This window comes from Anthonomus grandis, chromosome 10 (genome assembly GCF_022605725.1).
Source record: "Anthonomus grandis grandis chromosome 10, icAntGran1.3, whole genome shotgun sequence".
NCBI classification, from domain to species: domain Eukaryota; kingdom Metazoa; phylum Arthropoda; class Insecta; order Coleoptera; family Curculionidae; genus Anthonomus; species Anthonomus grandis.
The window spans coordinates 7,405,798-7,421,620 of NC_065555.1; the positions used below are offsets into that span (position 1 = coordinate 7,405,798).

Genomic DNA, 15,823 nt, shown 5'->3' on the forward strand with positions numbered 1-15,823 from the left:
TTAATTAAGTAATATTTATTAAGGCTGTGAATTCAATATATTTTATTATAATTATTTTTTTTACTCGAGGCCAGTGTTTCAAACACTGATTACAGGTTTTGTTATGTATGAAAATGAACTGACATCATGCCTTTTAAATGATTATATTTATCATATCTTGAGAAAAAAAACGCGCAGCGAAAAATAAAGGTAATGACATCAGATATCTTATTTATAAACCTCTATCCCAGTTGACATCGTGAAAACCAGACGAAGATAAAAACAATTTAATCGTGAATTGTGACAAATTTCAGAAAGTATTTTCTGGCTTGATATATCTTCGAGCGTTTTATTTCACAAGAGAGAGAGAACGGCGTGAATTTTTCAGACAATGTTTTTGGCCAGATATGATCTTAACGGACATATTTTTATGCCGTACTTACTTTGCTTTTCCGATAAATGTATTAAGCCAGGATTATAAGTAATAAAAATAATAGATTTAACCAACCAAAATTCGTAGATAATTATTATTTTAATAACTTATTTACCAATTTCGTACTTGTAGCTAATATACATCTGATTACAGTTTAAATGATAAATATATTTTATTTATATTAAATAACTTATATTCATACGAGTTTCAGTGACTAACGTTGATACTAGGATGAGCCGAGTATAATGCCTTAATTCATATTTTTATCAAAGTAAACCCCTTATAGTTTTTAAAGTTAAAACCATTAAGCGTAACTAATGGCTTAAAATACGAATAATTTACTATTAAATGGGAATACCGATGAAGCTATTAGAGTTTCTAAGTATATTTAATACTATAGTTCTTTACTGAATTCAATTCTTAATCATTAGTTAAACATTAAGTTATCAATACGTTGGCTTCCTACAACCACTCCCAACAGCTAAATTTTATTTTTTACTTGCAACAGGTTAATTTATATTTTTTATTGACACCATCATAAGTTATTTTTATGTATTTTTGTAACCTAGTAATTTAAGAAGCCCGTTCTTTGGTTTAAATTTTTCATAAATTTGAGCAAAAAAGGAGTTACAAAATAGACGCTTCATTTGTGGGACTTTGACTTCGACTTTATTTTCCTCCTTGTTACATTGTAATTAGAATTATTTTTTTTGGAAATGTAAACGAATTAATAAAAATTATATCTATTAAATTTTATTTTTGTTTTATAAAATATTTCGTCTTTTATTTTCTTACAGCGTCCCGTCTTCGATACGAGATTACAGGCGGTAACGTAGGAGGCGTTTTCGCTGTCAAGAATACGACTGGTGATATTTATTTAGCAGGACCTTTAGACTACGAAACAAGGAATATGGTAAGAAGTTTACTTCCTGCCTAGCTTTTTGAATCCTATCATGCAATGAAATTCTAATTATTTTGTTAAATAAAGTTAAGCAATTCTTAGCATCCTATGTAAATATATACGGCGTGTTTCAAATTACGTGGTAATATTTTACCAGTCGTCTCTGTAGGTAAAAATATTTTAATAATTTTAAAATAAATAAAATTTTTTTTTAACTTGTGATCTGTTAGTCCTTTAGATATATTTATATCTATTAGCCACGAACATTAAAAAATGATAATGTCAGATCAAAAAAAATTATACAGATATTTATTTCAAGTCGATCCCTGTAAGACCACAAGCTACTCTAACCCAGATGTAAGAGCTGATATGTATTTTGAATCTCGATCATGTCTTAGTATAATTAGGTACCAGAGCATCCCATATTTTAATACATGATCTTAAATTCAGTATAAGAATTATCATTGGCAGTTTTTGAAAATCGTATAGGCCTTGTGCTTCGATTTATTGCTATGCTATTTTGTTGTTATTCAGCTTAGATTAATTGCGTAAATATAAAATTAACTAAATAGTTTTGTAGCATCATAAGAACTACATTAATATAGGTTATAGTCATTTAATTTAAATAAAAATATTATCGGAGGTTTATCACAGTATTTTTTTGGGGTCAAGCGTTAAGTTATGGTGATAGTCATGGTCACAGTCATTTAGCTTGACCATGATTGTTTGTGTATATCTTATTTAGAGTACAGTACATACTTCAACTAGCTTGCAACTCAATATATATTATTAATGCCTATTTTCTCTTTAACCATATTATATCTGCACAAATAAAATTTGAACATGCAACACTAAGAATGCATGGATGTATTTTACTGCCGCGCGCATACTACATTGTAGCTGTAAACAAAATTTCATATCACTCATAAATCCGGCCATAACAGCATACAAGCTTTTACCTATTCTCGGTTTTGTAACTTTAGGGAATCAGGGCGGTATCCCGTGTCATATATAAACAAGATTGCGGGTACAAACGTCTTTAAAGCTGCTATAAAGATGCACGATCCGAAAAGGTGCAACCAAGCCTTAGTATAATACAACGTATATCATTGTGGTTTTATGAGACACACAAACATTCATTTTTATTTCAGTTTTACAAATATTGGTATGGTGGATTGTACACTTTTCAATTTATGTGTTTTTATTTGGTTTCATTTATTGTGACAGTAAATAATATTTTTTTCAATTTTTTTGTTTGTTTTTTAGATTTTATGTAATAGGCCTTACTCAATTTTATTAAGACGTCATCACGTTCAAACATTTGAAATACAGTAAAAATTATCAGATAAGATAATAATAAAATAGGGGGCATGAAACCAAATTCCAGAATTTTTGATGATCAGTGTGGCAAAAATTGCAGGAAAAAGCGAAAAGATCATCATCTGATATTTTATAATACTTTAAGAGTATTATTTGTCTGTCTGCAATATTCTTAAAGTTTCCATTTAACGTTAACTTTTTTAACATTTCAAATCAAGTTTCGACCTGCTCGGAAACCTATAATTTATTACAAATAATTAATGAACCATCTTGAGTTACAGTTCCTTCGGAAACTTTGGTCGATCCAATATTTATTTCTAAATAACTAGTTCTAAAATCTTGCCGTACTTAAAATAAGTATCTAAGAGATTAAAATATTGTCAAAATTATAACTAATAAAAATATTTCTACTACTAAAATTTTCCTAATAATTTTCAATCAATAGATTTGGTATTACGTATTAAATGCACATTAATAATAAAATTGATATGTTGCATATCTGAATTATCAAACTATATAATAAGGACGCTTCTATACCATGCAGGTAAATTCATAAAACTAAAAGCTGAAGATTACACCTAATTAGGAAATTTTCTTTACAAAATAGGCACCTATATTTTAAACCTAGAAAAACGTAAGAAAACGCAACCGATTCTTAACTATTGTAAATTAATAAACAAACTTGTCTTGATATGCATGATAAAGTTATGATTCAAGTCAATTTAAAGTGCTTGTACTCGCTTGGTTTTTCATTTACAAAAGTAAAGATCGACGAATATAGAAAGGTACAAAACACCTTTATAATTGAAACAATTATAAATATCTAAGAACCTTAACAGTTACTATAATTAGATAGAAAAAGTAAAATTATTTAAATGTTATTGCCTTCCAAAACAATAGTAAAATATTTGGCAGACGAAATTTAAATATCCATCGTTCAGACTTAATCAAAAAAAGGATTAATCCCACCTTTCTGATTCTGATGCTACCAACAACATTTTTGACCATTTTTATTACATATATTGAAATATTTTGGTGTTGTTTTGAACAGTTATATTTCTCCTGCATGAAAGAATAGCGGTACTAAAATTCTCCTTGCTAAAGCTGTTGATCATAATAAATCTTATGACATACATATCATAAGTATGTTGCTACTAGCCTTTCAAATTCGGGAAAAGATTTTCAGTAAAAAAATTCATGATTATGTTTTCATTGCTAAAGATTAAGGAAGTTTAAGGTGTGTTCTAAGTTCAGTTATAGAACTTGCCCAAATAATACATGTTTTTGAAAGCACAGATTTAGGCAATATTACAGTACTTAAACTCCTTTGATGCGATCATTTATGGACTTCTACTGTGCAAGCAATATTTATGTTGCGAGTCAGTCTCTGTGATTTCAAGCTAAATTATCTTGTCTGAGAAATATAAAAAAATTTGCCATAAAGATAATTTTATTTTTAAAAAATTATTCGGTGTATTATGGAGCTCCATATAGGCGTCAACGCCGAACATTAAGCAGCCTTAATTTAAATTAAATCTTAGCTCTATCCCTTAAAAATAAAAAATCATGCATTTACAGACTTACTAAAATTAATTAATATCGGTATTGTATTAAAAAATAAATCTAGTTTTTGTATGTCTACTTTTTAACATTTTTATTCTTCGTTTATAAAATATCCTGATAAAGAGGAAAATAAAATTTCGAAAGCTTAACAAATAACAAAGAGTTTCTCTTTTTTTATACTCTTTTAAGGACTCTTCATTTATTATAAAAAAATGTTGTTATTAAGTATATATTTATCTATTTAAGATTGTTTTTTGAAGACCTTTTTTATTTTTCAGTACGAACTAAAGCTATCAGCATTTGAGAAATCTAAAGAAAACTCTACCGTTGTAGTCATTAAAGTTAGGGACGTAAACGATAATCCTCCTGTTTTTGAACGATCGACCTTCCGAACTCAAATCACCGAAGAAGACGGCCGAAATCTACCCAAATCTATCTTAAACGTAAGTTATCCCTTTTTTTGTCGTATTTATTTGCCTGAACGTATAAATTTTAGGATGCTTCAATAATGTAAAAACTGTTTTAGTAAAGTCTTTATGCTCTCTGCATATATATTGTCTTTTATAAATTGTAGTTGCATAATTATTAAAATCTCAAGAAAATCAAAACATGCACCCGACCGTAAAGATCTGGTTTTCCTATAATTCTTTTGTATATTTTATTCGTACTATAACCTATATCTCTATATGATTCACGCTAATTAGTTTTTAGTATAAGCTCTATAGTTTTACTCTATAACCATATAAACAGTTAGAATCCAGTCTGAAGTTGTGTGATGTTTTTTCAATTTCTCAATTCAAAAGTTTTTAAGAAGGAAGGTGCACTAGAATCACATGGTTTAATTAATTTTAGAAAATGATTAACCGTATGAGGATTAAATGACATTTCATTTAGTCACAATGGTGTCCTAGTATTTAGATAAGCATGAATTTAACGCGTATCCTTATGCATTAATTTCATCACTCTCTGTTAACTTTTACTAATTGTTAAAGTAAATGGTTTGCGGCGGTAATTCTACCTTAACTAATAGTGAAAAATTCCATTTAAGGATTTCTTTATTTTGATCTTATTGAGTTTGGTTTATTTTACCCACTGATGATAAATTTTGACGCAAATATATCACTTTTTATAGCATTTGTATATAGCCTTTATATAGCATGCTGATGTATGATTGAGGCTTTAGTCCTATAATTGACTTTGGGTCACTATGTAGTGACCCTTCTACAAGATCAACTAAACGAGACTACAGAGAGTTAAGCTTAAAAGAGAGTAAAGTATAGCTTAGTATTAAGGCTTTATAATAATTTTTATTATATAATTAGTAGTATATAAGTAAACTGCTTAAAATATTTTATAACATAAAGTATTAAATACAATAGTAATTGTCTAGACCAAAATGTCTATTTGATTTTTATTTTTATTAAGAAAGTACTGTATCAAAAGCTCACTGTTGAGAAAAGTGGACTGCATTTATTGTTTTTGACAATTAATGGTTGTGAGACTTTACCTGGTTTTCTCTCGATTATAGTTTTTCACTCGCGTTAGCTAGCCAGCTTTTTCGCAGTACGCAATGAGGTTTATCCCATAAACACGGGATTGTAGCGGATGGTACTAGATACGTGAACGATGCGGTTTAGCGATTTACTTCTTCAGAAAATGGGTTTAAACAAACTGGCTCAGTATGTTGACGCGCACCTTTTTATAAGGCCTCAAAACATTCTTTTGGATGCATTTGAATAGAATGAAATCCCAAGAGTCTACAGGGAAATGAAGATTACGTAAGACAGAAAGATTATCCAACAGAAAATGTATCCAAAAGCTGCTGTAAATCACTGGAATTTTCTGTGGTAACGTTTTACCAGTGTTTCATAAGCGGTTAAATAATTAAGGTCGGTATGGGTATCTTTTGAATTAATATTAACGGTTGGCCACGCAAAAAACTCAAAAGATAATTAAATTTCTCTATATTGCTCAAACTGGCATTGTTATGTATCAGCGCATCAAACATATCTTTAAAAGTTGCAAATTGTGTGAGGTTCCCGGAAAACATGGGAATTTCAATTTTTAGTAAAGTTACATGAGATTGATTACGAGAAACTGAAGACGAGGAGGAAGGTTCAGAGCCAAGTTGCTCACCGAATAAGTCCAAATATGTTGATTTAATGCACCAAAAATTTCGTTCAAATGAACTTCTAAGGCAATCCTGTATAATAAATTTCTCATCATCTAAAATGCAACCAATCACAATATTGTGCTGTTTAAAAAATTCTAATTTAATAGACTCTAAAGATCCATAACGCAGCTTAAAAACTGTATGATTAGAGTTATCATTTTTTGCACTTTTAGAGATATCAAGCAAGTCCGAGAGTCGGTTCGCTTTACTCTGTCTAAAAAGTTTGGCCTTTTTTAATTTATCAGACATTTTAAATAGTTTAGACTGTATATATAAAAAAAATACCAAATGTACAAAAATTCTTTAGAAACTAAAGTAACTACAAGTAAGGAATATACATTATCTATTATAATACATAATATCCTTTTCATAAATTTTTCTAACAGTTTCAGGTTCAAATAAAAGAACATATACGTTATGAATTAATTATCCTATTGAGTATTAGATCACTATTAAAAAAAATAAATTCAGAGAATACTATCTTATATTAAAAGTACGAAATTATTACTCTTATGCCATAGATTAAAGTAAAATAGAGTTTTGGTAAGTGGTAAATTAGTAAATCTACCTGATCATTTTTTTGTATATTTAAATCTACGTAACTACTTATTTAAGTTTTAAATAATTTCTTTTATGAGTATTTTTTAATGTTATATTCTATTTTTCTAAACTGTGATAAATAACTCATAACCTATATGTTCTTCGATTTAAACCTAACGCTTTTAGAAAAATTTACGAGAGGGACATTTTCAAGTGAGTGGACATTGGACACCCCATTTATTAAGAATGATGAATTCATGTAGGTCAAATGTTAGACTCCATGACTATAAATACTTAGTGACTTGACATCGCAAAATGTTAGCGTACATGTAGTAGCTAGCATTTTTAGACAATTTTATTTCCTTATTCTATTTGTGACAAATTAGTAAGGCATTATGGTTACTCATATATTTTCCGTTTCAAACTTTGATATTTTATGTCTTGTTTTTCATTTGTATGTATGTATCAAACCTCACTTATAAAACTCAGATATCTGCTTAAAAATTCAGACACATTTTATTCTTGTTCAAGTACATATTCTGTATAAATTAAATAAACATCATCGCCCAGCCAAAAAGAAGGATTTACTCTAAGTGCAAAAACTAGGAGCAAATGGAGCGCCAAACAAGATAAACTACTAGAAGCTATACCCTTTAAGTGAAACTATTAAACTAAACAACAGTAGAACCCTATAAAAATATAACTTCTTAACTTAAACTTATAACTAAACTTAACATTAATAGTAAAAAAAAATTATAAAAATAATTAACGGTTTACATTCTTATAATAATATTATTTAAAGTTTTTATATTTAAAGATATAACAGATTTATTTCATAAACCTTATTTTTCTGTAATCCTACGTAATACCTTATATGTATTCTACTTCGAATAATGAATTTCTTATAACGAGTATCTCCAGTAAAAGTATACCTTTTTATCATGATTAATATGAAGAAAATTGTTTTTTATTTCTTATGGTATTTCCACGTTTCTTTTTGTTATTCAAAAATATTATAATAATAAATCTAACCAAGCCTAAGTCTACCGAAAAAGTTACTCTCATTTTTAAGCGGATTAAAGTTTCTCAGTATGAAAAGAAATATAGAATGTAAACAACATTTCTATTATTACTTCTTTTTATCATTCTTAATATACAGAATTGACAATGAAAAGTTTTCGTGGAATATTTCAAATAGAAAGAAGCAGAAAAAACTATTAGGGTTGGTATTTATCACAACATATTTTGCTTAGACAACCAGTACCCTATAAAAATATATAGTGAATTAAAAATATTTTTTTTAGCAGATGCAAAAATACATACATTTTGGAAACTTAAATTACAAAATTCGTAAACTATTAAATTTCAAACAAAAATAAAACAAGTTTTCTACTGCTGAATCTAGTGCACAATGATATATAAAAATATTGTGTGTGCACTCACATCTACATAACAACAATATAAATAAAGAAGTCATATTACACGAATATAAATGTATACTAATACACCCTACCAATATAAATTAAAACTAAAGAAAAACAAAATATTCCAAGAACGGCAGACCAATTCAGATCAGATAGGAAATTCTATAATTACTAATAATAATCCATTTAGTTATTTCTGACTTAGCTTTAGAATACTTTTGCATCTTTATATTTCTTGGAAGATCATTAAATATTTTTGGACCAACACAATAAATGTGATTTCCACATCTAGTGTATTTTGGATTTTCTAGTTGTACATTTCCTTGTGATAAATTTCTATGGTGTTTAGACCATGCGTTATATCATCTCTGAAATATTTGGTTTTTAGCATAAATCTAATTACTGATTTAACATATAGTTGATTTATATTTAGCACATTACTCTCTTTAAATACTAGATCTGTTGGATATGTTCTCTTTTTGTGGAGCATTATCTTTAGAATCCATTTTTGTGTAACTTGCAGCTTAGAGAGTATTGATGAGCCAGCATTCCCCCATAATACTAAGCCATAGTTCAAAATAGATTCAGCAAGAACATAGTAAACAGTTTTTAAGGTTTTGAATGTTAAGATATATCTGAGTTCATAGAATTTGTAGATCAATTTTCTGATTTTATTTGTAACATAATTTATATGCTCCTTCCAAGTAATGTTTTCATCAAGGATTACACCAAGATACTTCAACGAAGGTTTTCTAGAAATTTATTGTTCACAATTACAGTTTAATCCATTACTACACAAAGAATCATGCATTTTCAGCTCTTGAAAGTCAGGCAAGGAACGAATAGAGAGGGAGAAGGTCATAAATTTAGTTTTTTCTATGTTCAATGAAAGAAGACTATTGTCTAGCCACATTTTAATTTTCTGTAGAGCTGATTCGACTCTCATCTTTACCTCATTTCAACTATTGCCACTTAAAATAATTGCTGTGTCATCAGGAAAGCAGAATATAGCATTATTGTCTAACAGCTTCATAATTTCGTTAATATATATAATAAACAAAAGGGGTGAGAGAACTGTTCCTTGTGGCACACCAAACTCCATTCCAAGGCTGTTACTTTCTTGATCTAGAATAGCTGTATTTTGTTTTCTCTCTTTTAAATAGGATTCTATTAATTTGTTAGTCGTACCCAAAGTATAACCAAAGCATAACTAATGTATTACATTAATTGTACCTTGGATTAAGAAAAAGAGCATCCATTCGTAGAAAATCTGGGATATAGTGGATCTATACATAAATGTGATACAAGCTAGTGCTAGCCTTTTTATTTATATACAATAGCTGAAGATTGTACTCAAGTAAAGTAAAGTTATTTTCGATAATAATAATAATGGGCAAATAGTTTAAATAAAAAACCCTAAAAGACAGTAACAAATCTATAGTCTGATTTTAAACTACAATGAAGTTAGTAACTAAAATTATTATAGTTATATCTAGAATCGAAATAATTAGTTATAGGTTGCAAAACTAAAGACGAGTTATTTTAATCCTTTTTTTATAGTTTGTCATCTCAAAAGGGTTATTTAAAAGTTTGAATTTTACATATCTTCCGCCTATACTAAGCTAGAGTTAAAAGAGAGATATACGTGAAAAAACAACCCAACTCTCACACCTACGAAAGCAATTATTTTGCAGTTACGTATTTCGAAACGACTGAGGATATCAAACTGCATTTTTTTATATTTTTTCTAGAAAGTGTAATCTACTTTTTATAATATCAAAGTTAAATTACTTTAGGTGATAGAGTGTCTGGAGTACAAAGTTTGCCAGTTGAGTCTAGTTATTTTTTAAATCGTTAAAATATTACTTTAAAAAAAATTTCAAATTTAGTCTGTGCTCGAGCTGTGGTGGAGTAATCACGTTTAATCAAATATCTTGAAAGTTATCTACTCTTAATATTGAGATCTATCTCTTAACTTTGAAAGTTGATTTAAAGATGCACAGGCTGTTAAACAGGGTGTATAAGTGTAAAAAACATCAGGAAGTAATTCATTTTGAATAAATAATAATTTTACCTTTATCATTTGGCGCAGTAGTTAATGGTCTCACTTAAAAAAAAAATGATACGCTACTGAGATAACTTAAAGTAAATACCATTTTTGAAATCGTCGTTCAAATTCAAGACATAAAATCTCTCGATCCTTTTTTTAAACGAGGCGCAAAATGTTTTCAAGTAAAAAAATAAAACGAAATTGTCAGACATGCACTTTGTCTGTAGTCCAAATAATGGAAATGGTGGTTGTATGTTATGTCCAGGACGTATCTGTTATATACCCAACGTGTGAAAGCTCTACTATCTAAATACTTTTTCATGCCCATTTATTAAAGAAGAAGCCTTCTTTATGTCTTTAAATGGCATTTTATCTACTAATAAGGCTATTTTTGGATGACATTGTATACGTAATTTCTATAAAACTCACCTATGGGCTGAGGAAAATCTACATGAAATCTTTGAAGCTTTTCAGTAAATTTATAGCTTGGGTAATTGACGATAAAAATTACATTCCTAAGACAAGCTAAAAAATGGTATAATGTAAAGGTTGCCGCAATTTGCGTCAAAAGCAACGACTTGTTCATTGTTTTTATGTAGGTATTTTTTGTATTTCCTTTTGATTGTGTGGAGAGGGTAGCCATTAGTATAAGTCACTTGCAGAATGATATCGGTATTCTTTCTTGAACTTTTCTTCCTATAGTGGGATATTAAATAATTTGTGAAAGAGTGAATTGAATGCTGAAAATTTTTAAGTTATAGGGATGGTTAGATGTTAAAGGTAATAACTGTGTCTTTTGATCAAGATTTACGGTATATTTAAAACCTTAAATGGCAGAGAAGAATCCTTGTCCATTCTGTAGGTAAACTACTTGTTAGGATCAATTTAATTAAAGAAAGTTCTCCAAATCATTGTTCTCAAAATGCCTCTGAAATGTTATTCATTCATATTAACGACAAAATAAATTTAGAACAGACATTTAAAACTTTAATAGTCAATATAATCAGTTACTATACGTCTATAAACATGACACTGAACCACCAATAAAGGGACATAAAACAAAATCTACTATCTTTAAAGAATCTTGCTAATATGATTCCTGCAGTTATTGGTATCACTGGTGCAAAGCTCGATGGATTTTAACAGCAGTCGCCATTTAGTGTATTTACGAGTTATTTTGTTTTGTCTCTTAAATTGTGGTGTTTTTTCTTTTTGTTACCGTAGATTTAAAGCGAACCACTATATAATGTGTTCCTCTTTTATCACTGAAATAGATATGTAGATCTTAACACTTTCCTTTGCTGTACATATTCGCGATTGAAATATATGCTTTCTCCTCCTTTTTTTTTGTAAATTACAATGTATATAAATATAATGTAAACATACGGAAATAAGACTGCCTATTTTATTGTGTTTTTTATTAATTCTTTTATTTTGATTATTTAATAACTTTTTTGTTTATTTAATTGTATGCTATTATAAACTGTAACCTAATATTTCCAAGAAATACCAAAATGTCGACAGTTCTTCCAAAATAAATTCAGTTTTATTTGATATATTATTGTCCTAAACCTGCGACACTTTCTCTCCATTTTACACTAAGGATCTTAAACTTTAATAATTATATTCACTAATTTTTTGTTTCCTATTGTACATAAATACCTCAGCAAGAAATAGAGAAAGATTGGATCCCATAACCAAACCCGATTTTTATTCAAAAAACAACCATCAAACTTGCATGTTGAAGAAGCACACAATTATTCAATGAGCATAAGTCTAGTATCAAGTGAAAAGGTAATTTTGATCACATTAAAAGGAATTTCTTTGATTATAACAATACAATCATCGGCAGGTATGCTAGGAAAAAGATTCGTCACATCAAAGGATTGGGGTATTCGGAAAGTTGATAGACTTTCTGTTAGTTAAAAAGAATTTTTATACAAAAAGATTCATTAAAATTTAAAAGAGAGTATAATAAAGATGTTAACCAAGAAGAACTTTAGGAAGGTGGAGGTTTTACGTAAGAAAGTACTGGACAAATAGAACAATCAAGCTTATGTATTTTCGGTAAACAGCATAAAAGCGGGATGGAAGGATTTATAACAATAAGTTGTTTATCAAATATGGAGAATGTCTCGTTCAAGTGTTTTCGCTACTAACAATAAATCAAAATTAAAGCATAAATTATGCTGAGGAACAGGAAACAGCTAAGAGGAACACTTAGTCGAAAAATAGAGTTACAATAATACATAGGTGTTTACCGAATTGGTTATTCCCGTCCAGAATATAAGGTTTGCTGTGTGGGTCAAAGCGGAAATTAAGGTTGGAGTAAATAAATACCTGAAACTGATTTAAAATTATCAGAAATAAAAATACTTTTATAATAAACAGCAACTCTTCTTTTACGAACTATATTTAAGAATTAGGTCATTACATTGATATGGCACCCAATACAGAAGTCCTTCATATTTGTCAAATGGGTTGAAAGTAGATTTATTGACAACTTGTAAAATAAATAAATGGCTAATAAATCTCCTAAATTTATTTGCCTCAGTGAACAGACTAACTTTGACAGTTTTTGATTTTTTAATTCAATTAGCCCTCGTAAATTAATACATAATAATAAATGAGTTATTTCCACTCTGTTCATCAATAAATAGTTTTTCTTTTATCAATACACGTACTCAAGAATTTTGTATCATTTTTATATCATTTATATAATTTTAAGACTATTTTGATGTTTTTTTTATATAGTTCTAGTAATTATTCAGCACTAATTAAGAATAAATTTATAATTTCTGTGTTTTTTAGTGTCTGATGTTAGGTAATAAAATAGCCGAAATGCATATTTGATTGAAACATTGATTTAAAGATGTTTTGCGTTATTTTTGGGGTGGAGTGACAAGTTTGCTTAGCGTTTAAATCTTATCTTAGTTTCTTACAGGAAGAATTACCTATGGTTTTTGAAGAAATTTATTTACAGCTAGAGCACTTCATGCATGTTAAACCATAAGTGTTTGACCATTCACTTAAATACAATAAATAAAATTTCTTGGAATATCTTTTGAATGCAGGACAAAACAGTCTAATCCATTGAGTGAACTCTACTCTGCTATAGGTGAAGCGTAACCGTTTAGTTTAAACAATAATAAAAAAATAAATACGATATGGTTTTTAACTACTTATTTCCCATCAAAGTCATTTAGATTTTTAAAAATCTTGTTTTTACCTTACTTAGATTATGTGCTTAAATTACCTATTAGAAAAGCGATTTAATTTTTCAATATCTTTCTCCGCTTTTTCCAAAGACTCCAATGGCTGGCCATAAAACTGATAAAAAAAAGTCGATTATATTATTTAATAATAAAATATAAATCTTTTACAACAACATCTTTTTACAAGTTTTATAATTACAATATTTTATTTTACAATTATTTTAATTTTCAATTAAATTTGTTACGTTATTGCGGCTTTAAAATTAGTCACTAAATTTTTTATTATCCTCAATAAAACTGACTTAAGAGTAGAGTATCGTGTTTGCGATACATTGTTTCATTGAAACCGCTCCTGAGTGAGTATTGTGAATGCTAAGTATCGCATAAAGATGGAAATAGAAAGGGCGATTCTTTTCGATTATTTGTCACAGTTCAATTCGACACTCGAAACTTTCCAGTAAACAAGGGTATCAATTTTGTGATCGGGTTCCCCGAGGGCTAAAAATATATTCCGTTGCAGTTTGCGCCATCGAAAGTTTTTAATGTCCGCCCTGAAAGTTTGGCTTTGATTTATTTGTTTGCTGAGGATTGTCTGATGGTGAATTATGCATTTATTTATTTACCTCTATTATTTATTTTATTTAGAAGTTGGTCTTATCTTTTTGTCTAGTATTTTAGCATAAATAGGTTCTGAAAGCTTCGTATTTTATGCAAAAAATTTATTACCATCTAAAATATAGACCGAAAGCATTTAAAAATTTAGTATTGATTTGCCTGCTTTTTTGTTTCAAATTTTTTTTTACTAAAAGGTCGATTCTAAATAGGGTTTACAAAAAAATAATAATTGACATCCAATCTCTTTTTAATGGAACCATCATATATCAAATCTAAGTTTATTTACTGCATCATATATTTTTAAACTAATGAACTCAGGAGAAAACGTCTATTAAATATAAATTATGAAAAGTATATTATTCCAGCTCTTAAGCTTACATATTGCTATTAATATAATAAATGAGAGGCACAAAGAGATTTGTATTTTAAAAAAGACTCATAAGGTTCATTTTTACTTTGAAATATAATAAGAGCTGCTACGAAATATTTAAAAAATATAATATTTTAATAAAATTTTTCCAAAGTTAATGATTTTTTGAATATAATGTTAAATATAAGGATGCTCTTTTTTCGTCAAGGTTTAACTTGGTTTATTTTAAAAAGACCCTTTCTTATAAAGGGATAAACCTATTTAATCAGCTACCTGCTACATTAAATCGAATAGACAACATTAAAATAATTAAAAATAAACTAAAATGGCTTTTTTAAAGCTTTTTGGTTTTTGATATAAACGAATTTAACAAAATGTTGAAAGTCACTCCTCTTTAATCAACGTCTGTACTTTGTACTGTTAATACCTCTGTAATCATTATAGTTTTTAAATTTTATGAATGTAATAACCTGATGTCTTGTAAAACCTAGGGTAGTTGCTCTTTTCTTTAAAGTATACGTTTTTTAGCATGATGTAAAATTAACAAATCTCTTTAAATAAATATATAAATATTGTATTATTAAAAACCCAATAGATATATTGAATATTTGTCTTTTATCGGCATCCAAATATTTATTTTAAAATAATTGAACATGATACAAAACCATACACAATCAATAAAGAAAAGTTAAAACTTTATCAATTATAGTACGGCCAAACAACGTTTAGAAAATCAAATTTCAGAAAATCACGTTTCAATAGCTTTGGCCAAGTTCTAAAGTCAGCGAATATAATTTGGCCAAATAAGAGGCTTTGCTAGCTTTTATTCCTGATGTTATTTATTGTTCCCTCCAAAAGTTTTAATGGTAAAGTCGATTTACGGAAAACAATAAAATCCATTGCGATTATATTTTGGTGATTATAATATTTAATATTATTCGCTATATCCAGACCAGACAAGGTTATTTATAGTCTTATTACTACTTATGAACCAAATGCAAGAAGAACCTTAAAAAAGGGTTAAAAATGCTTTGATCTTGAAATATTTAGTCAATAAACAATAATCTTATGCAGGGTGTCCGGAAAAAAGAGGCCAATCCGCTGGCCACATATAGGGTGGAGCAAAATATTGCAACTTTCGTTATGCCATTTTTTAATTGGGCGCTTGGTATTCAATGTACAGGGCGTCAAAATAAAAAATATAAAATAGTTTTTTTGAAGTTAGTCGAGCGTTTCATAA

General features: G+C 28.3%; 1 protein-coding gene across 1 annotated transcript in view; it reads left to right on the forward strand.

Moving 5' to 3' along the window:
• The window catches only part of LOC126741261 (neural-cadherin-like), a 249,553-nt gene that overhangs the window by 85,855 nt on the left and 147,875 nt on the right, over positions 1-15,823 (forward strand). Inside the window, exons 4-5 of the mRNA XM_050447640.1 lie at positions 1,210-1,325; positions 4,475-4,639. Coding sequence (XP_050303597.1) covers positions 1,210-1,325; positions 4,475-4,639 — 281 coding nt within the window. The remainder of the gene's footprint in view (positions 1-1,209; positions 1,326-4,474; positions 4,640-15,823) is intronic.